Genomic DNA, 22,940 nt, shown 5'->3' with positions numbered 1-22,940 from the left:
CCTGACAGAAACAAGTGAATTACGGCCATTATTTCTTGTAACATGCATGTAGACCTTGGACCATTTCTGGGCAACTACTGTGATGAGTTGAGGTGATGCGAGATGAATCGATGGGAATCAAACTTTGACATTTGCCCTCTTTCACCACTACCTCAGCCATCTCTTTGCACCCGCAGTACATGGTGGTATTCTCATGATAAACTATCTATCCGTGTGGTATAAATTCTTTAACCACCGGCTCTCAGCAACTGTGTGTTTAACGGTGTGTGCGATCAATATAAGCAGTGAGTTAATCAGCTTTTCATCGCCGGAGTGTAAAAGCTCCCTTGACACAACGCACCGTAAAGAACAAACAACACACACATGTGCACACGCACATAGGTATGCACGTGTGTGGGAGAGCTGATCTCGGCTCTTTTGCGTCTTAAATGTTTAAGCTTACAAGAACTGTGTGTGCATGTGTGAATATCTACAGTAACCTGTGGGAGCCAGCATCCACACATATTTCATGCCTAATTCTCCACACCTAAATCAATATTTGGCTTGAAATCAGGATATTTAGATTTTTGCAGGCGTATAATGTACTTTTTTTTTCGTGTACTTTATCAAACTAGGTCAAAGTTGTAAGTCGGAGTGATTTTCTTGAGCGGTTGCTGAGTCGGTTGTCAAGGATCCAAACATTAAATATAACAAAAGAGTTACGCAGCCTTAAGCGCTTTGATGGCGATCATGTGAAAGCGGCTCTAGCTTTGGCCTGAATGCGCCACACAGGTCTCACAGTGAAAGAGCCCGATTGTTATGAAGTATTGAACTTTGCTAACGCACTTTTCGGCCTAATGGGGGCAACGTCAAAAAATACAGCCTGACTGTACACTGTTTTTGACCCTAAAAACCAATGAATAATTGTGATAAATAACCATGATCTCAATACTGATAAAAAAATAAGTGTGACTAACATTCTGGCGTGATTTTTGTCAACATTGAAGCAACAAAATCTGTCGAGCGTCTCTTAGAAAAAGAGAGAGGATGGCATCATGTGACAAAGTCATGATGACTACATGACTTACTTAATCCCCTGCACCCTCAGGATAACCCTGTATTGCTATTCTTAGAAGCTATAGATGTTCAGGCCGTGATACTCCAACACTAAACCAATCAGAACTCGTCTCATCAAATTTCAACCCGCCTCGTTCATTACTCGTCTACCCGAGCCTTTTTTTTTTTTTTTTTTTTCTTTGCAGAGAAATAGAATTAGACCGCGGCTGACATTTAAAATGAGATATCGGCAGCGAGTAGTTGAGGACGGAGTACTAGGAAGAGGCTTTTTTTCATCAGCCTAATCCTTCAGAGGTAATAAAACGGTCATTTTCCAGGAAACTCTGGCGTTTTACTGAAATGTGTCCATATTATCAATGCTGTGCACTCAGGGAAAGGTCGCCTGCTCAGGAAAAAATAGATGCCCGATTCATTTTTCACATTTTAAAAATGAGTTCTCATAGCCAACCGGCAGGCCTATTAATACGATAGACATTTAAAAACTAACGAAATGATGGAGAGAGTAACACGATATGATATACAAATGAAATAAAAAAATATATGCAAACACAGCAACCGACGGGAAAGAAAAGAGGCGCTTTAATTCCCTGCCTGGATGCATCCAGAGGATTCCTACCTCTGGCTAGAAATGTACAGTCGGTTATGTTAATGCGACATATGCAAACACACATTTGCATTATTACGCAACTGCCTAACTCCGTCCTTCATCCAAGTGTCAATTGAAAGCCGAGTGGTATAAACCCAGAATGTCTAGCAACGCTGTGAGGACAAACCACTTCAAACTTTGGTCATTTACAACCAAAAATACAAAAACGTAAATACAAATCAGTATATACACGCAGGACAAGGTGCTAAAACACACTCATGCACAACATCTGCTGCTTTAAAACTTCTGAAAATGAATTTTCCAGGTGTCTTTAGCACAAATGTTCACTTCTGTGAGAAATACTTGTGTGTGTGTGTGTGTGTGTGTGTGTGTCTCTCCACAGATGGGACACACTGCAGGCTTATAATCTGCTCTATTTTGCTTATAAAAGGAATTCTGCATGATGCATAATTCAGGATACTTGCAGCTCTGCGTAAGATTCACACTATGTTTTACACCACTCTCTCCCTCTTTGATATTTTGTGACGATCGCCTTCTTTTTAAGTCAAAATGACTTAAAAAAGCAGACATGGTCATCTGCTTGTGACTTATTTCAGAAAAGTCATTGTGCTATGAGGAAAAACGGTGTGGTTAGCAGCACTGTGAATACTCAAGATAGAAGACCTATAAACTATCCAAATATAAAAATCAATAACCTTAAGGTGGATTAACTGCAAACTATAAACTGCAAAGCTGAACAGCCGCAGGCCCTGCTACAACACAAAGAGGGGAAGATTTGGAGAGCGGAGCTGATGATTAAACAGTTTGATTGAATGCATTATGTAGCTCATGTAACAAGAAGCATGTGTGTGGGAGAGGTGTTAGGGGACATCTCTGCACCGCCGGTCATATGAAGAGGTGAAGATGAAGAGATAGATGTGGGTGGAACACATTGTGGTTGGTAAACAGGGCCAAAACAGGAAAGTGTGGGCCGTCCTCCTGACAATCACCTCGATGTTTCCACGCTGCTGAAAATAAGGTAAGCTGCCAGTGAAAAGAAAGACTTGACACTAATTAGCTGCTTTTGTGCATGTCCTGAGGTATGAAGGCAGAATCCCTTAATCCCCTTCAAGGCCACAGTTTGCTTCCTACAAAAATACCAAAAAGGTGCATGCTCAGGTGAACAGCTGATACAAATCTCCCAGCATCACCGGGCTTTTTAAGTATTTCTGCTAGCATCACAGTGCACCATCAAAGTCCTTTTCAACGCCCTGCCTTTCCACATGTACAAATAAGTTATCAAAACCTTTTCATTGTTGGAATTTGGAAAGCTATTGCTCTTAGGATGATTCCGTGTATGCTGTAGCATTTATCATGTTTAAAGTACCTCGGTAATGTACATGCATAGCACGTTCTTTGAAGCTTTATACGGTTGCATATGTAGGCCAGCACAGTTTATGCGTTTGTGGTAGTGTTACCAAGCAGATGGCATTTCCTCTGCAGCATTGACCCCATATACAGCAACCTCAAACACGGGTTAAACAGCGCTTGATTTAGCCCGTTCTGCATTAATCTGATTTTACAAAAGAAGATTAGTGCAACCCCTGAGCTAAGTGGGGGCTTAAATGAACCAGTGAAACAGATTCAACACCAGAGTAACGCTGTTATATAGTAGTATGTCATATATTGGTGATGTTGTAATGTTTGGCTGTGGAGTAACGTTTATTTGTGCAACATGATTTTATGTGTAATAGTTAGTTTCCCTTTTTTCATTCCACTAAACATGCAAACTACTAAAGACGCCACAATGTTTGTCAGGTCTTAATGTTCTGGACTCCAATGTCCAGAAATCACTGGACCAGTTTGGACAGTTAAAGTTACAGTTTAAGTACTAGATGAACAATACTTTCTTCTTGACATAATAAAACTCTTTCTGTGAAATCACTCTTAATTGCGTTCGTTTTGTCACCTTGCTCAAGAGCACATACACAGCTATGTTTTTCTCTAAAACTGTATTATAGTTGTGGTTGTTGTTGTTGTTGTTAGTGTTGGACTTATCATGTCTAAGAGTTCTTATGCTGTTTTTAGATAGCTATGACAAACAATGTATTGACTCCTCTAAAAATCGATATTGTATTGAAACCCAGCTGGTGGTGTACCAAGATATGCAATACCTAAATAAATGCCAGTCCTCAGCTGTAGCATCAGAAACTGGCCCCGGAATGGTCTGAATAACAAACTATAAAGTAAAATGATTGCCACTGCTCACAGTACTAGCTTAGCTAGTGTTACTCAGTTGCTAGGTTAATGCCTGAGCAAGAGGTGCTAAAATATGCAAGAGATTCATAGTCCTGTAATTAATGTGTCATAGATTAAAGTGTCCAGAAAATGTCATGTATTGTACTCTTGCTGGTAGCTTCCATGCTGGCAAATAGGCTGAGAGAGCGAGTCGGAGGCAGCCCCCTGCCTCATGCTGAAATCAGAGAAACCACAAGAATGTAACAGCTTCTGTTATTATCCCTCCATGCTGTCTCGCTGCCTGATAGCCTGCCCCAGAAAACAGCAGCAAGGCAGCCTGTTTCTCCCTCACACACACACACACAATCCTGTTCTCAGGTTCTCATTTCCGACACACAGATTCTCTCAGGGTATGGTTGTCCATTTTGCGCGCTTTCTTTCTGCACACACAGATACCGTAGTCCTGTATAAGCTCTCACACACACACACACACACACACAGGACCTGACAGTGCAAAATCACATAGACTGCAATTTGTTTTTCCAACTGAGAATTGCTGCAAACCCAGAGCTCTCAGACACGTAGAAACATTTAGACCAAGGCCCACAGAAAAAAAAAAACAAGCTGATACAGAACATAACTAGCCGGCAGACACACAGTAAAATAGATCAATATATGGAAAAGATTGACCCACTGATACACTGTCCAATATATTGAGATTCAGCAACTTGTTGTGTTGCTGATCAATGCTTAAAAATACTTGTTTTCCCATAACTTTGTCCAAAGCGCCGTACAACAAGTGCATTTCACAAGACCTTCTTGCATCAAAAGAAAGCTGCAGATAGTTGCATATGTGATGTTCACTGCTGTACATTTATGAGTTAAAGAAGGCTGAACGGACAGGGACAGAGTTTATTGTAGAAATAACTACAATAAGCTAACTTATTAGCTAGTAGTAACACTTTTTAATCTAAAATCATGTTACATTTCAGCTGTTACTTTAGCCATCTAGCTACAAGATCTATCCATCGTACCCAATTACCATCATACAACAAGCTTACATGAGTCCCTGTTTAACTCACACCAATTAAATACTAAGAGTGTACATCACAAGTTTCATCACGATCACTTCGCATTGATATTGAATTGTTGATCACTGAATCTATATATTGATCCAAATTGCTGTATCTTTACGCCCCATTAGCTACAGTCATGTTTAGCAGCTATATTGCAATAATTCATGACTAACGTTAGCCTGCTACGGTTAGCTGACTTCTTATGCTACAGTTAACACTGGACAACTGACGTTAGCTTGCTACGGTTAGCTGACTTCTTATGCTACAGTTAACACTGGACAACTGACGTTAGCTTGCTATTGTTAACTGTTGCATAAAAAGTCAGCTAACACTGGAAAACTAAAATTAGCTTGCAAAGGTTAGGTTACTTATGATAAGTAACCTAACCAATGGTCAACAAGCGTTAGCTTCCTATGGTTAGCTGACTTTTTATTATAGCGCATAAGAATGTTCTGCCTGTTATCAAATTGAGTTGCAGTGTTTCTGTACATAGTTGTTAAATACAACTAAGGGGACTTTGTGAGTAAGCTTTAGGAGAGGATCTTCCCTATCCTCAGGCTTTGAGTTACAGTTGAGAAAGGTTAGGCCCTGATGTCAACAACAGAGCACAGCGAGGTAGTGTGATTGTGTGTGTGTGTGAGAGCGTGTGTTCCAAGCTCACATGGGCGGACACACCCTCCAAAAAAGCATGCCCATCAGCCTTTGTAACCAGATATCTCTATGTATGTTGTCAGTCATTTCCCTCTTGTTTTTTCCACTGCATCATCTCACATGCACTGTGACTACAGTCTAAAACTAAGCAAGAGAAGATTACAGAGAAACTGAAACTACAAAACACCTTTGTTCTGAACCAGCTGGTCATGTAGACTAGAATTCAAGACCAGTAAGGGTAAAAGGAAAGGACGGATGGATAGAAAACAAGCCCGATATTGGAGAAATTGGAAGCAGCATGAAATAAAAACAGTAGCACTAATGTCTTGTGTTTTTAGACTGCTCTTTATGTCCTTGTTTGTGTTGGATATGGAATCCTTTTGCGCTTCCTCCACACATCTCCAAGCAAAACAGGCAGCGGATAAAACAAGGTTATACCATGTAAACTGTTGATGTTCCAGAACCCCGTCAAATGTCACACAAAAATGTCTGCAAGTCTGAAAAGGAGGGCAGGAAACTAAAGGTTTAGAGACATGGTAGCAACAGGTTCTATAACCTAATAGATACACGATTGTGAGTAATTTCATCAAGTTAAACTCTGAGTTTTTCTTTAACCCCAAACTAGTCACATCTCAACCGGAGATCGAAAAAACAATGAAGCTTTGTCGATTCTCATGAGGGGGCGACAGCAGGAAAAGGAGCGCATCCATTTTTGTCCCTGACCCACCGTTCTTAAGCAACCGTGTCCTTTGACCTCCGGAGGTATTCAAGGCTCTTTAAGCAGCTGTTTCAAAAGGCAGACCTGAGGATCTGAAGCTGACACACACACACACACACACACACACACACACACACACTAAGCTCAGGTTGCACAAGCAGCAGGTTATAAAAGGGCACATGTCAATAAGTCCAAAACTCTTTGCTGAGAAAATCAGAATACACCTTTTAGGAAATGGTGTATGTGTGTGTAAATGTACAGAGATGGGCATGTGTTGCTGTGTGCCTTTTGGGGATAGTGGCGAGGATGTTAGGGAAGGAAAGGACAAGCCAAAACACGCACCGGAGCATAACTCTTGAGTAAAGAGTCGGGAGCCAGCTGTACTCACATACCTGAGGAGGGTAAATGTGGGGGGTGGGGCTGCGGTGGAGAGGAGTCCTCCCTTTCAGATGAGAAATGTTCAGGTATAATCATCCAGTGGTGGTTCTATAACAATAAGACACGGAGCAGTGATGGTCTGGAAAGGACTGATCTCATCATCTTGCCCCCTCAGTTTGCATCTGAATGACTTGCTCTTGTTTTACACACTCAACGCAGGTTTGATGCATTAATTCCCAACACTTGTGCATTTAAACCCTGTTAGCCGAGTCCAAATTCAACAGGTGACTTCTTAAAAAAGTCGCATATGATCATCACTTTGTGAGCTACTTGCTAACATACTTGAGCTGAAGGGAGCGGTCCCGCTGACACCGACAGTGGAGCAGCAGCCATTTTGCTAAGAACATCAAAAACACCACAAATGAATGGCATATCGTCCCATTGGGTTGCAAGTGTTATGCCTGTTACACAGATCAAGCACACTCCACATCAGCTGCATTTCGTTGCTGACGTTTGCACACACTTTTTGAGCATTTGAACACACACCTCATGACTCATGTTGTATCAGACCCGACAGCATTAGCGGAAGTTCGATTAGATGATGTTCAGCGACCAATAGCAGTTCTGACTGATCAGCAACCAGTACAATACTTGAAAACTGGTTGTTGGTACCAATCCCAAAAGTCTACAGACATCTGGATGGATGAGAGTCAGAGACAAGCACTTCTGCATGTTATGGAAAAGAAGGCAGCAGTAGGGATTGCATTTTATTTGTTTTCGAAGTACCGCTTGGTACCCTGTTTATATGAAAACTACCCGTTTCTTTAAAACCTGTATTTGTTTATTTTTTATTAATGAAGCCAAACATCTACTACTGCTTCGTATATTACATCCACGCATCGATGCCAATCAGTTACCCCACGTCCCCTGCTGTTTGCCCACCGGTCGCCTCCCAATCCTCCATTTATCCGAAGGCCATCTCTGCGTCTACCCATGTCATATCCAGTACTAATCAATGATCACGTTAATCTTTTAATGTCTTTATGTTGCACTGTCTTAATCCAACCTGTGCAAGGCTAGCTAAATCCATCTCACACACTATAATCTAGCAAGCTTTACCACTTGGCTCTGCTGGTATAATCTAGCTCTGCATTTTTTCAGAAAACTGGGTTAGAACACACAAGTGACTTATAAACGGGGCAGACACTGATGATGAATTGCAAAAAATATCTAGGACCACTGCTTATGTTGCAAAGGCTTGTGGGCTAGTGGAGTAAAAAAGCTCTTCTACTAAACCAGAATGTTTTGAGTTGTTTTAAAGGTGAAGGTCCGGGAAAAGAATTAAGACGGACCACGATAGTCCACACTAGGATATCGATAGATTAGAAGCTAGAGAGATTTCCCAGAAAGTAGAGTTTATTTGAATGCGATGTGCTCTACAAACCTGTAGAATTTGTTATGGCCGATACAGCAACACGGGATCACAAGACATGATTTCTGCGCCACTTAATAATAAGGGTGCCAAAATTAGAGCTTGAATGTAACTGGTGGTTTCAAAAGCATTTATTCTCTGTGTGAGAGAGAGAGAGAGAGAGAGAGAGAGTGTAAGAAGTCCGTCTCTAGCTCCTCTCTCTGGCTGGAGAACATGCCGTTTCAGCTAATCAAACCATTATTACTGCCCACTAACCGAGAACTCCATTACCATAATGTGCAGTTTCATCTGATTAGTTATGCATGATCCAGATACGCCAACACTGGGCAGAGGCGCACACACACACACACAGAGAGACAGAGAGACAGAGACAGAGACAGAGAGAGAGAGAGAGACCCTGATCTGATAAATAAACATGTGTCTAACATGAAATCTTAAAATTAAACCGCTACAACCACTAAAAACTCATATTTTACACACAAGACTCCTCAGAACATTGTTGCATAAACATGAAGAATTACTGTGATTCAATACAATACTACCACTGTCCGTAGTGGTAGTACATTTATCCATACCGTCTATGGATAAATGTTGTTTATTAATACATATAATAACAGCTTTTTTCCTGCTAGAACTGAACTCGTCTACACCCAATTCACAGAGCCTCTGTTGTTTTTGTCCCGGTGTTCACAGGCAACAAATTATTTCTAGTCTTGGTTTATAAATTACAAACTTATGCAAACATGCGAGTGTTCTCTAATTTCTGAATGGCATCGACTACAAATTTAATATTATACTGTATATATCATCGAGATATGAAATGAGCTATATCGTGATGGAACATTTTGGCCGTATCGCCCAGCCCGATGCTAACGGCATAAAAGAAGTAACTCCACCATGCGATTTTTCTTTACGACCAATCAAAACGTACACGTCGCCATTAAAATGGCACTACTCGTTTTTTCATTTCCGGGAGCGTGAATCTGTCGAGGTACCTTCATACTGGCATTCTGCAGCTTGTGGTATCTTACACAGAATAAACACAGCTGTGGTTGGGGCTTGGGAGACGTTTTTTTTCGCTAAAGAGTCGTGCCATATCCGCCCCAGCAACAGACCGCTAACTAGCTGCCTTTCTGAGAACTATCTGGCTGGATATTTATGTGAATGGAGGGCTGTTTGTTTGGCTGGTTCACTTGAGGACCGCCGGGCCGCCTGAAAGAACTGTAGCTCAGGACAATGACGACGATCTGAGACCGCCACCGGCATGTGCCACGTTAGGTCAATTGGATTTGTTCCATTCTTCACCAAATTAGGCATATTCGGCTATTTTTTCAGAATGACTTAATGGCAGTAATTTTATTTCAAGACGCACAACATTCAAGGAATAAGCTGGCTAAAAAAAAATAGATAAATCACCAGTAACTTGGCAACGGTCGGGTCGGTTGTGCAGCCGCTGTTAACTGCAAGTGGCCAAACTCGGTCTATCAATGGCTCCGCTTACTGCGCTGCCCAACTGCAAATAGGACCGCGAGCTTTCCAAAGGGTTATAATAGAATGAGCAGGCAGCTGGTCCTCTTGGTTAAACAGGAACAGGCTGCTCTTTGACAGGCCTGTCACCAACAGTCAGCGTGGGTCACAGCAAGCCTGGTCTCACTCAAATAAAGAGGACGATCTTATCGGGGATCCTAAAAAAGGTAAGTACCACTCAATTTGAAACATAGACAAGTGTGAGCCTTAATAAAGTTATAAACTTGTGCATGTGGTGGAAAAAAGTCTACTTGGGATACACTGACAAAAAATAAAAACCTACATTATGACGATACAAGTTAAAGTGAATGAACAGTTTTTTCATAGCTCTTTTGGCAATGGATGCAAGCCTACTAATGTAAGATATGCATATCTTTGAAGTCTGATAATATATCTGGCCTGCAGCCCACCCAGCCAGTCGTCTTCTCACCAACACTTTCTGCTTTCTGTTAGCACCAATACTAAGCTGTCAGCGGCACGGAGCCATGCTGAAAGGTAGGGTGTGTCTCTCCAACTAATCAGACGTAAGGTGTCGGCATAAGATAGAGAGAAAAAGGAAGAGCAGAAAACGCAAAAGCAAAGAGGTGAGACGCAGGCGAGAGAAAGGAGGAAGTGACGGAGAGACAGAACGTCAGAGAGACAGAAAATGAAGCTCAGGGTGCATAAAAGACGACCTCCACCTGGACCGGCACAGTTATGAGACAAAAGAGACACAAAACACTGACTTCTTGTTTGATCTTTTTGGCACATAATGTCCCACGTTCTACTGTTCTGTGCTCCTCCGAGCCCATCCCACAGTGTGTACACATCTCAGCCCTTCATGCAGACAAGAACAATGGTCGACCTTTGACTACTTCGCTATGTAGGCCGGTTTATGGTGTTGAACCGAAGACCGGCATCTTTACGCATCTTCTCCACAGGCACCGGCAAAACCTGGGCTGAGAAATGATAAGTCAACCTCTGAAATGTATTGTGTTGGTTAACAATAGCCAAAAAATGACTAAGAATGGCTGGAAATAAATTACAGTTTGCCCCTGCACTATAAGACCACATTTAAAAGTTGAAGAAGTTGCTTTGGGATCTGACGATACTACCAAACTCCCAATTTGCTCCCATGGGATCCCTGCCCTTTGCTACCAGGTGCAGATTATCCCCATTAACCCTGGCACACCTGGGCCTCCCTTGTCTCCATATCCTCTCCTCACTACTTCCCCTCACTTTTTACTATCGGTTCTCTCTCCATGTTCCACACACACACACTTCTGCTGTACACCATGGGGATGGCAGGTTCAGGTGCGCAGCTCGAGTGAACCAGGGCCATTGCCACAGGCAATTTAATCAGCAGCTGAGTCCATCGACTCCTAAAACTCAAGGCTTCTTCAGGGTTTGGAGACGGCGAAAGCAAAGCGGCTCAATCAAGGACTCTCCTCAGCACACCATTTCAGAATTTATGATGTGCATGTAAATAAAAATGGTTACACTGCACGTCAAACTAAATTCATGGAGAGAAACTTTGCTCGGCCTTATTTAGTCGTGTCAAAGTGCCAACAGCACAGCCTCCAATCCGATATCAGAGATGGGTTGTGCCTTAAAATAACTCTTTACTCTAGCTGAGCTAAAAATCCACTGTTGCAAAAATAATCCCTGCTACCACAGCTTTGACATATAATATGTGGTGGTAATAAACATCCTATGGTGTCCCAAATATGTTTTTAAAAGTGCAACACGACGGGCCTAATTCCCAAGATGAGTAGTTGAGCTTCAGCCTCAGACGAGGATTCCCAAACGCATTCAGGTCAATACCAACATGAGGTCAAAGACGTTTTTTGGATGCCCGTCTGCTCGGGTTTTTTGTTCATGCAGATTCCTTCAGAAATGGATACTGCAGAAAAATTATTTATTTTTTAAACGACTACGGTCTAATCTGACAGATTAAAACTGTAAAATTACACAGTATGTCGTGGGTTGGGGTGTGCCCCTGGAGGACCCCCCCCCCCCCAAACCACAGTTTTTGAGGCTGCTGGTTTTGAGATAACCCCAAACTACTGGGTTTCATTCACAATTCCTGAGATCCCATTCAGAACCAACTGTGACTGCTGTAAAAAAAACAGCTACGACTCTCTGCGGTTAAAACAGAGAGAAAAAAGGGAACCAGATAGAGCCGAGGAGAGGAGAGGAGAGATGGAGGCCAGACAAACCGGACAGAGCAGAGGCCCGTGTGATCTCAGCAGCAGGCAGCGAGAGGAACCGACTGCGACCCAAAAAGATGTGGCACACAGGATGGTGGGGGATTACGTCATCGACAGAAAGGAGGACGGCGCATCACAGCGAACCCTCACATTTATGACTTAGCACCACATAGTTAACAGCGCATTTTCGACCATTTACTTTGCAACAAAAAGGAAGCTATTTTTTTTAGGATGCATGGGCGACTAAAAAGCAGGATCTTATCCCGTACACACGGGGCCTCTCGTGTGACATTTCTAGAATGTGACACGTACATGAAAGCACGCTGTAACAAAACGGTGGTTCACCCGAACATTTACCAATGAATGGAAAAACCTTTACATCCATTAAATCCTAAAGGGTCCGTCCTCGCTGTATCTATTTACCGCTGACGATGATAGAAAAGGAACACAATAGCTCAGTCAGTCAACACTTCCACCGAAATCACTCAATAACCACAAATGAATTGCTGTTCGGTTGCACGATGAAAGGAATGTCATCTTTACGCAGCGCTTCCATTGAACGCCAACTGGACTCTGTCATTAAAGGGCTTATTGTGCACTGTGACAGTGAACGGGCTGTTAGCGGTCCCTTTAACTCCAATATAAATACCGCAGACTTAAAAAGAAGCTCGACCGAAGTTACATTAATTCGATAAGACTCACTGCACATCAAAAACTGCGCACACTAGCTTTAAAGTAAGCTGCAAAGATATTGAATGGGCTGAGGAGCAGCTAGCTAAGAAGCGAGCTACAGACAACCCACTGGTTTATTACGGTTAAGGAATAAAATGTGTATAACGGCTCTCTGTGCGTTTATGTGAGGTTTCGCTCCCTCACACACACGTGTGACAACAACACGGGTCATTTGGAGGAGCGTTATCCCGGTGTTATTTCGCAATATTAGCATTTTAGCCAACTTGGATAAAAGTGACAGCGCTAAGCTAGCTAGCTAGCGAGCTAACGTCAGCTGGTGGCCTGCGATTGAGTCTTTTCTTACCGTCATAAACTGCTCCAGGGGCGTCCAGTTTTTAAAGAATATGTTTTTTTTGCCGTATGAGGAAATGTTTTGAGTAGGGGCGACGTAGCCCGAACATCCAAAGATCAGTTCACCCGCTGCCGATGAAACCCGAGCATCATCACCATCACCGTCTTCATCGGTACTCGGAGTCCGGCGCTGCGCTCACACACGTCCATCCAGCAGAGCGGGGCCTCCTCCGGGCTCGACCATGCGACTGGCTCGGCGACGACGGATAATCCACAAGACAGGAGCCCCCGCGGTAACCATTGGCTAGACGCGGCGACTAAGCAGTCATTTCAGGTCGAGAGAATGAAAAATATATCCCCACGCATGCGTAAAAATGAAGGAGATGTGATCGGCGAAACGGTTACGCGTGAAAATCTTTGGACACCGAATCACAAAAATAGGCAAATGTTGCGTTTGAGACTTTCCTAACGTGAGCCTCTCCGTTGTTGTCAGCGTTCCGTGGTCTCTCCGCAGCTGCTTTGCCTGCCTGCCTGCCTTGCAGCACAGCAGCGATCAGCATAGCGACGTAATGGCGCAAACCGAGCACAGAGGGGCGGGGCCACCGAGCGGGAGGCGCGCTGTTTGGTTTTTCTTTTTGAGCACACCCAGGTAGAGTTTCTCCAAAATATAATCTGAAATATAATCCCACATTTAGTTGCTCTGTAACCCGTGAATGAAGAGCACAGTGACAGTTATGTTGCAGCTCGTGAAGAATATTTATGATATATTGCAGAATGTATTTATTACTTAAGATAGTAAGTAAAACTATTACCATATTATTTAGGCAGTTATTTACTAGTGCACATACAGTAGCTGTCATCTGAATAGCAGAAAATGAGGTGCTGTATTGAAAATGCAGTTTGCATATATATTCTGATATGTATTGTGAAATCCTTTTGTGTACCTTGAATATATTTGAACGCTCTATTTTTTTGTGTACAGGTCAAAGACATTGCACAACGATATGTCACACCCCTAAACATATAAAGATATAGAATTTGATTTCTTTTTTTTTTTAAAGACCACCGGAATAAAATATATTAGATTAAATGTTCTCAACTGTCTTTTCTACAGTATTTGCAGATGTCATTCATATTATGGCTGATACTGTTACTTGCACACACACAGACACACACTTGGATTTTATCTTAATTGGAATGTATTTTTAACTTGAATTTCATTTTTTTTTTTTAAGAGCCCTGTCCCTATGGGAGTCTTGATCTCAGCATGACTATCATTGTGTAACTTTTCAAATTAATGTAATAATGAAAGTGACATTCAACCCTTTCTTTCTTGTTCTCATTCACTTCAAGTCCAAGCCTGTCCATTCAAACCAAATGAATGTGCAGCCCTGTCATTCATGAGACACCATAAAGGAAGGAGAGTAACGCGTTGTGAGAGCGGTGATGTGGGCTGTACTGACCTCAAGTGGCTTGAAAAAGAAACAGCCTACAATACAACTAACAATGGGCCATTGTACAGTAACTCTGCTTGGCATACAATGAAGTGAGCAGATGAAGCGGAGTAGTGAGAGCGAGACAATAAGCCCAGTGTTGTTGATATGCATATCACAAAAGCCACTTTATAGTCGGGGAATAGATGGAGGAGACCTAAAGAAACCACTCAGAGCGCTCACCTTTTTAACATTTCTTATCAGCTATGTATTCATTGATGTTTTTTCCCCACTGTGTTGTCAATATAATACTACAAGGGGGTTATTTTGGAAACAAAAAAATATATGTTTAGCTCACATAATGAGCATTTCTTGAAGAAGGGTGCAGGGTGTCAAAGCGCACAATCTGCTGCATAATCGTGGATATGGAACAAATTCTGCATCTTGCTCAAGGGCAGTCTGACTTGCTGTCAGCGAACACTGAACCCAAGCTGTCCTGATTAAGAACAGTCCCTCCACTCCACCAGTTCTGCCGTCTGAGTGCTTTATAAATCCAGATTTTATCTGAACATGTGCCTTTTTGCTGCGATTCCATTGAGCCATTGAAGGAAAACACAGCGGGTTGTAGATTCCACTTAGTGTGTACTTCTACGGCACGGTCTACCTGAGGACAATGATGTAAAAAGTTCCTGTATGTCTGTCTACAAATCTATTAATCATATGCATCTATATTTAGATCAGTCCACAGGGTAAAGATTGGAAATGTAATTAAAACACCATATCTGCACTTTGTTAATATGCAGAAAGACGACCTAAGGGGACTATATGATGGGTTCTGAGCCACAATAAACTGCATATTAAGATTATCGCTAAATAAATTAGTTAGGGTCATGCAAATGATGTGTGGGTAGAGAGCGTTACTCTCCTTAAACGTTATTTGAGACCTGACCTGAGAGGAATACAATATTGCTGATGTTCATTAAAGTGAACACAATTAGATGTTATTCATAAAAGGACAAATAGGTGGCTATAGGTAAATAAACCAGGGAAAGAGCTTTTATATAGATAACAATCCAAAATATTTTCCTGCATAATGGATTTACCTGACTTTCAGTCAGTGGTCCCACACCTGAAGATACTGTACACGAGGTGGTTTGAGATTTCATTCGGCCGAGAGGTTTAACACTTAAAAAATGGCAAAACCTTATGTTTGAAAATTTGGGCCCATGCTGAAGATCTGCAGTAACAAACCTCTGGTGTTGCATGATCATTATCCTGTACGGCTGTGCGCCCCTTTCCATCTTTAATAGCCTATCAACAGATTCTACGGGGAGAACAAGTGCAAGGTTTCAAAAAATAGCTGTGGCTGGAAACAATGTGCCCGTCACTCCGGATAAATCACCAAGGTCCAACATTTATGCATAATCGAGTAACCGGAACATTGTTTGTTAATTTTAAGTGCTGTGATTAAATGACACAATTCCATTCACCCTGCTTGTAATGATATTGTCAAATAAAACCAAACAGCTCTATGCATGGCTAGATACCAATAAATATATGTATGGAAAGATTTTGCCATTTGGGTGACCCGACCTGTTAAACAAAGTGTTTTGCAACGCTGATCATTCCGAACAGGTTCTAATTGTCCCTGATGGGGCATCTTATTCTGCGAGACAAAGACTGGTCACTCACTTCTACTCAACAACATATATTTTATCACATACTCCGAAATAGGTTTCAAAAATGTTTATTTTTTTTACATTGAGAAATCAACTAAATCATGTCTTTAGTTGGATAAATAAGTCACCAGTCATGCTGGTCACTAAATCTAAGTCTTGTCATTTGTATTGTTCTACTTCAGGATTCATAAAACGCACAAAATAGCATTCAGCACACGTAGGATGACATAAGAAATTCTTATGGCCAGGATTTTTTGCTTCAAAACAAAGCTCAGGAACACTTCTACTCTGCTATCTTTTAACAGTCTTCTCAGTGATAAACTTCAGGTGACTTCCTCCCACTTCTTCTCAAGCTTTTTCCTCTCTCATCAGAGTGAGGATGCCTTCCCTCCTGGATGTGTATGATGTGTGTTTCAGCTGAAGGAGGTGAGCGGGAAACAAGTTGCCACTCAGAGCGTACATCTCTTCTCCCTTCTGCCCCATCAGGGAGCGCAGTGTCTTGTTTCTGGACAGAATCTTGTCGTAAAACTCCACCCCTCCTTTGGCGTAATCACGGGACACCCCCGCCGCACGGCGGTCTGAGTTGTAGTCGATCCACTGGCTGACGGCATCCGAGGTGAGGAAGTAGGACACGGCTCCGAGCCCCAGCGCCACAATGTTCACACCGCCGCGAAGCAGCGGAGGCCCTGCGTGGATCCCGAACAACTGCTTCATGAGCACGCTGTACACCCAGACCCCACCCAGACAGACCGGGGCCACAGCCGCACTCATTACAGGTCCTCCGGACTGCAAGCGGGCCGCTTCCCGTGCTATGGCGAACTTCTGCGCATCAAGGGAAAACACTAGGGCCTCCTGTAGAGCCGAGCCGGTATCGCTGCTCCAGTCCACCATTTTGCCGTTGATGAAGATGTTGCGGTTGGAGATTCCGCTCGGGTCCTCGGGCGTGCTGTTAAAGTTCGCTGGGATGCCAATTTGGGCCCCGGTAGAAAGCCAAGGGACACCAGCACCAACCGGATGAAACCCAAAGGAGGCGAAGGCAGAGAAGTTCTTGGGTGAGCTGAAACCACCGTCCTTCAACACCTACAAATGACAACATGGGAATTTGGATTTTATTGTTTTGTGAGTGCTGTGATTTATTGAATTTGACTATTCTTCTGACTTCAGCTATTGGGAAAAGGTTGTGCATCCATACAATGCCAGCAACCCTGATATCATAACCGTTATTGCTAGAATATACAGCTTTTTAACGGTTTACAATCATTTCTAGGTATAATGTCCTTTGGGTCTTTTATCTCATCTGAACCATCTTGCAAGCAAATGTATAAATCTATTTCAGCTAAACCACTGTTATTAAATGTAACCATGGAGGTCGATTGGACAACACTACCTGCTGGAAAACCTCCTCGAGCTTTTCAGACAGCGTGACCGGTTCTCCTTTGGACCAGGCCTGATAGAGCTGACGGTAGGTGACGTCGGGGAAAACGTGGTAAAACATGTTGGCCGCGAAGACCCCGCCGCAGCTCGTCACAAGCAGCGGAGTCCTGTACTTCTGAAGAAGCACGGTGTACTTGAGGAAGCGAGACGCCATGTCACGTCTTTGTTTTTGATTGATTTTGTGTCCGTCGGGCGCCACAGGCTTCAACGGGAGGCATCTGTGAAGGAGGCAGAAAAGGTTAGGTAGAGTGTGTTAAGTGTCTCGCTCAAGGACACTTGAGGCGGGGATTTGAACCTTTGTCGTCCTGTTGAAGGAATCTTCTCTTTAACCACTCGGCCTCTGTAACATCACGCAGTATATCCAGATGGCTTCAGCTAAAAGGTGTACATGACAGTCCCTGGTCATTGTGTTTATTACACAACTTTATTACATTTATTTTGTTATTTATAATTACATTTTACAATAAAATAAAAATTAAATCATTTATATTTTAATAAATACTATTGATAAATAATAAATATGTATAAATAATTGATATATGATAATATTATAATAAACAATACATAATAAATATTTATATTAAAATATTTAATAATAGTTTACATCTATTTTTATACCAATAAATCGCTATCTCTAGACATTTAACGTCGCTAAAAACACCAGAAAACAGCCCTAAAATGCCCCAAAAAGTTCCGTTAACCAGCTCTACTGCTGCAAACTGACACACCGGGTTTATAAAGTTGATTTAGTTTACTCCACATTATCTAACGCTACATTGTAAAGCAACCGTAGCTAACTGACCCGATAATAAGGAAATGCTCCAACCGGTTTAGCGGTTAGCTCACTGAGTGCAAACACATTCGGGCTAAAAACAGGAATTGTCTTTATAGCACAAAAAGACCCATTTAAATAACACTCACATGCTCTCCACGTCCTTGCAAGGACAACTGTAGTTCTTACATGACAGAAAGTCATCGCCTGTCCGTAAAGCGATCAGCTGTCGTCACGGTGCTGCGCGACAGTTTTACGACAGAAGCTTTTGAAGAGCAGCTGTATTCAGAAAGAGAGCATGTTGAATTTAGGAGCATAGAATATTAATACAAATGGCAGCGTTCCTGAGATGTAATAATATAACACAGAAACTAAATAAAGAGCGACTGAGTTGTACAACATGAACCGTACTTAGCCAGGCTAAGAGCTTTCCATTTAAACCACAGATCAATGATGGATGTATGATTGATAAACACTGGAAATATGTCTGCAATGATTTGTTATAGAGCAATAGCAGATTTCACCTGTTAAGATGTCGACCTTCACACATCCTGATGAAATGTATTATAAGTTCACACATCTTTTTCAGAGTTTCAAAGTGTTTTATTGTTTTACTTTATAAAAAAAAACAAAAAAAAACGTGTAATCTTTTTATACACTTACAAAGTTGCATATAAAGGCAGTGTTTATAACAAAAGGCACTTTAACAGCGTGGCAGATAAATGAAAAACTTAACTGTTCAATAGAACAATATGTGACCACCACGGTACCGCTGCCCTGATGGTACCGTAACAAACAAAGAAAAATACAAACACAAAACACAACTAAATTCAAATTTGAGTCACTCCCTGCGACCGTTTGGTTAGGGAGAAAAGGTCCCCGGTGTAGCTTGGTCAGTTCACAATCATGATCATATTTAAGACCACTCGTATTCATGCAGTTTTGCATAACATTCTCAGTTACTGACACTACAGTTTTTAGTACATTTTAAATTGCACACATCTCTGAACATACACATTTCCATCATTAATTGTTCCCAATACCGCTGCAATCTAGGCCTACATGTATATCATTTCCATGTGTACATTCTGTTGTGCCCATGTTGCATATACTGTATTTATCAGCACTGATGACCCCACCTAGAGAAAAAAAAAAACTATATCTCTTGTTTGATAAAAAAAAAATAAAAATAAAAAATAAATAGGAATAAATCTGTTCTCTTTTTACAGATGAATGGCAATTAGCTACAACAAAGGCACTCCAAACATGTGGCAGATAAATGCTAAAAAAAAATGAAGATGTGAACAATCAAAACTTCATTGTTGAACGCAGCAGTATGTGACCACCACGCCACCGCCCTGATGCTACCGTAACAAAGTGCAAGATGAAGAAAAATACAAACACAAAAACAGCAACAAAGCTGCCAAATACGCAACTTGAAAATGGAGCAAAGCCCTGCTACCATGTGGCTGGAAAAGGCCCCAGCACACAAGCGTCATCATTGTTAAGACCATTTGTATTTTTCGAAGTTTTGCGTAACAATTTCAGGTTTTTTTTTTTGTATATTTTACATTGCACAAATCTATAAACATACAATGTATATAACTCAATGTTCCCAGCACTGCTTCATTCTAGACCCACATGTATTTGCAGGTGTACATTCAGGTTGTGTTCAGTTTTCACAATCTTCATTAATTTGACTATCCCTATACTTTTGTGCTTCAGTCGTGATCCCCACAGAGACAAAACAACAAGTTCCCTGGCTTGAGATAAATAAGAAAAACAAATGCAAACATTGAGTGATAGTCTCCTCTTTCTTTTGACAGCTGGGTGGCGAGCAGGTTCCTCACCAAACCGCTTTGATCTGGTGATTGTCCACCGGCCGTGTTAGCATCACGGTGAGATCCGCTGGCAGTATCTTCATTGGGTGGGTATCCCAGGTGTTGATGTACGGGAACAGCCTGTCGGTGAACGTGTGCGTGAAGGTATGAATGAGTGCGTTAGTGTCTCGATCGAGGACGGACAGCGTCCCTCTGTCCCAGTCCAGCTGCACTCTGACCCTCTTAAGGGGTTTCTTCAGTGGGAGGACAGACACTTGGCATGACGGGGAGAACGCAGACAATTTACCTTTACAGAACCTCACCATCCACAACCCAGAGGTGATGTTCCCGGTCTTCTGGGCATCCGGTGCCATGACCCCCAGAGCCCACACGCGGTTGCTCCCGACCTCCACGTCCCAGCAGTGGCTCCCCGAGGTGAAGCCCTCAGAGCCCAGGACGCTGCGGTGGCCCTCTATCCTCTCCGGGGTCGCATCGAGAGGCGGTTGTGGTCTGCACCTCGCCCTGGTCAAACCTTCAGACAGCAGCAGCTCTGGGTGGGCAGTGTCAGGGTTCAGGATCACAGGGGTGTACGACACGATCTGTTTCATCTTGCACCACACGTTGAAGGTCATGTTCCCCAGGTGTTTGGCCACGTCGATCCGGGCCACCGTGACCCGCTCCGGGTCGTCCGGCAGGGGGCGCTCAGCTGCTCTGGTTAAAGCGTTGACGTTAAGGAGGAGTGAGGTGTCGTCATCTCTCAGCCCGTCCTCTATGGTTTTGATGGTGCTTTCCAGGGCGATTACCTCACCGGTCAGACCTGCAATCTTTTCCTTGATCACGTGTCTTTTACGCGTCTCTTCTTCCTTCAGTGCGTGGATCCTGAGCTCTTTTTCCAGATTTAGAAAGTCCTGAAGCACGCTGAACTCTTGTATTATGATCATCTCTGTGCCCCAAGCTTTACTGTGAATGGCATCATCCAATTTTTCCAACTCAAGTTTCACGTCAGTAAAGAGTTTCACTTTCTCCCGTGACTGGCCCACGTATTCCCGCAGATCGTCTCTGTACGACTCCGCGGCTTCGTCCACGGGGGTAAAACGGTGGTTCGTGTGCAGTCTCGAGTCTCTGCAGACGACGCAGACGGGCGCCCGGTGGTCCAGGCAGAAGAGCTTGAGCGGCTCCGCGTGCAGGCGGCACACGAGCCCGGATTCCACCTCCAGCAGAAAGGCCTCGCACAGGTTCTTCAGCACGAGGTTGCGAGGCGGCACTTTGGTGAAAGACACCGTCTTGCAAATTGGACACGGGCGATTCAGTTTCGTCCCCCACCATTTCTGCACGCACACGTTGCAGAAGCTGTGGCTGCAGCGGAGAAGAATCGGGTCTCTGAAGATATCATGGCAAATCGGACAGGAGAGCTCATCCCTGGGCGCAGACCAAGCTGGAGCCATGCTCTTCTTTTTGTCGCTTTTTTCTTTCACTTTTGTATTTTTAAGACTCCGCGTAACACACCGGAAGTTTGCTGCAGTAAACACAACCTCGAGGATATAAAGTGAGGTGAAGTCACGCCCCTTCCGGTGTCCCACGGGATCTTATTTTGATAAAGAATGGCCCAATCCCAATGGCCCCCTTAAGGACTTAAACCCTGAACCCTCAGGGATTTACTGACGTCACCTGGTGAATGGCTGAGTGGGAGAGTGAGGGCCTGAAATAAGAAGGAGACAACATATCACGTTACCATGAAAACGACAAAATGATCTTTGATCCTCTGAGTACATTTTATTTGCCAGGCTGAACACACATGTGTCGTCCTCTTTGTTTACCTTTTTTTTTTTTTACGTCTCCATGCTTCCACTGGTAAAACAGTGTTTAACATCACATTGCTTTGAATTGTGGGTAATTCCCAAGGGCAAAGTCTGCAGAAATGCTGACTTACAGAAAGGGTTCAAAATGTCTGTGTCACGACCTGGCTCTGATAGCCATGACCCAATCAAGGAGCCGTCACAGTCTGCGAGAGAGCCCCCAAAGCACTCGTTGATTTGACAGTGGGACAGCACTAAACCCTCACGGACTTTGCGTGAGCGCGCCTCAATCTCTGTGAGTCCGTGAGTGTGGAGATTGAGATTGGACCAAATACTTTTTTCATCCCGTTTGAACATTGCTGTGAAACACACATATGATGTTTGTCAATTTAAACGATGATCTTGCGACACAAGAAAGTCACAGTTTGTCTTAGATCTGTCGTAGTATCATTCGTTTTGTGTGAAACCGATCAGTGAACTACATCTCTCGTCTCGCACAACTACGTCACCAACACAGCAATTACAGCAGTTGCTAGCTAGCTACCAAACTTTGAACATGTTTTATCAACTGTGTCACGATGGCGGCACAATAAGAAACATTAGGATTAAAAACGCAATCAATATTCATCTGGGTGATTTATGTATCAATGATAATTTATTTCTTACCTGATGTGTTTTAACCTACAGTCTATGGTTTTATCCAACATCTCTTTTTGTCCGCCGGGAAGCGAGTCTTATAATCCCATTGGCTGTCGTGAAAATATGGCAAAACATTGCTGTTTGCCATTTAGTTGATGACATATGTAGCACGAGTTCACCCGACTTTCGACAACTTGAGCTGCTTTGACCTCTGCTGAACCAGTGATATAAAAGTGCTCATCCTGCCATTGATAAATATGTAAATACAGAATAGGTCTACAAAATATTAAACGTCCACCATTTGTGTGTACTTTGCAGTCTCCTTGTGCATTTGTGGAGTCTTCTTTTCAATATAGGCTACCTGTATATTATTATCTGTGCATAGTATAATTCCACTCTATAGTTATTTTATCTCATCTGAAATGACACTCCAAAGCAGCACCTTGCCATACAGAGACAGTGGCCTTGCACTATACACAAGGTGCTATTATTA

The 22,940-nt window shown here is 42.8% G+C and overlaps 3 protein-coding genes across 6 annotated transcripts in view; all 3 read right to left on the bottom strand.

Annotated features, from left to right (window-relative positions):
• ptpn4a (protein tyrosine phosphatase non-receptor type 4a) overlaps positions 1 to 13,440 on the bottom strand; it is a 53,388-nt gene extending 39,948 nt beyond the window's left edge. For both annotated transcript variants that reach the window (XM_031858280.1, XM_031858281.1), the window contains exon 1: positions 12,888 to 13,440. The gene's annotated coding sequence lies outside the window, so the exon portion shown is untranslated. The remainder of the gene's footprint in view (positions 1 to 12,887) is intronic.
• A 2,468-nt stretch (positions 13,441 to 15,908) lies between these two features.
• Positions 15,909 to 18,418, bottom strand: tmem177 (transmembrane protein 177). Of its 3 annotated transcripts, none has more exons than XM_031858662.1 (3): positions 18,342 to 18,418; positions 17,374 to 17,638; positions 15,909 to 17,066 (listed from the first exon to the last, which is right to left on the bottom strand). In XM_031858662.1, exons 2-3 carry the CDS (start codon positions 17,572 to 17,574, stop codon positions 16,335 to 16,337), a joined length of 933 nt encoding a protein of 310 aa, XP_031714522.1. In that variant the 5' UTR covers positions 17,575 to 17,638; positions 18,342 to 18,418; the 3' UTR covers positions 15,909 to 16,334. The 3 variants fall into 3 exon arrangements, with proteins under 3 accessions (XP_031714522.1, XP_031714523.1, XP_031714524.1); XM_031858663.1 differs by having other exon boundaries at positions 17,374 to 17,795; positions 18,342 to 18,374; XM_031858664.1 differs by lacking the exon at positions 18,342 to 18,418 and adding an exon at positions 17,716 to 17,854.
• A 135-nt stretch (positions 18,419 to 18,553) lies between these two features.
• On the bottom strand, positions 18,554 to 21,545 carry LOC116389667 (tripartite motif-containing protein 35-like). The gene has a single exon (XM_031858550.1). It carries the CDS (start codon positions 21,455 to 21,457, stop codon positions 20,039 to 20,041), a length of 1,419 nt encoding a protein of 472 aa, XP_031714410.1. The 5' UTR covers positions 21,458 to 21,545; the 3' UTR covers positions 18,554 to 20,038.
• Positions 21,546 to 22,940: the final 1,395 nt, after the last annotated feature.

This window comes from Anarrhichthys ocellatus, unplaced genomic scaffold, assembly GCF_004355925.1.
Source record: "Anarrhichthys ocellatus isolate YVR2014 unplaced genomic scaffold, GSC_Weel_1.0 scaffold20, whole genome shotgun sequence".
Taxonomy (NCBI): domain Eukaryota; kingdom Metazoa; phylum Chordata; class Actinopteri; order Perciformes; family Anarhichadidae; genus Anarrhichthys; species Anarrhichthys ocellatus.
This window is presented reverse-complemented; position numbering and strand designations above follow the sequence as displayed.

What these genes read in the sequence shown, in the direction of transcription:
- tmem177 (XM_031858662.1), bottom strand. Translation starts at nt 17,574, where the DNA reads ATGGCGTCTCGCTTCCTCAAGTACACCGTGCTTCTTCAGAAGTACAGG. An exon ending in TCGAGGAGGTTTTCCAGCAG is followed by an intron (nt 17,067 to 17,373) that starts GTAGTGTTGTCC and finishes TGTCATTTGTAG; the next exon opens with GTGTTGAAGGACGGTGGTTT.
- LOC116389667 (XM_031858550.1), bottom strand. Translation starts at nt 21,457, where the DNA reads ATGGCTCCAGCTTGGTCTGCGCCCAGGGATGAGCTCTCCTGTCCGATT.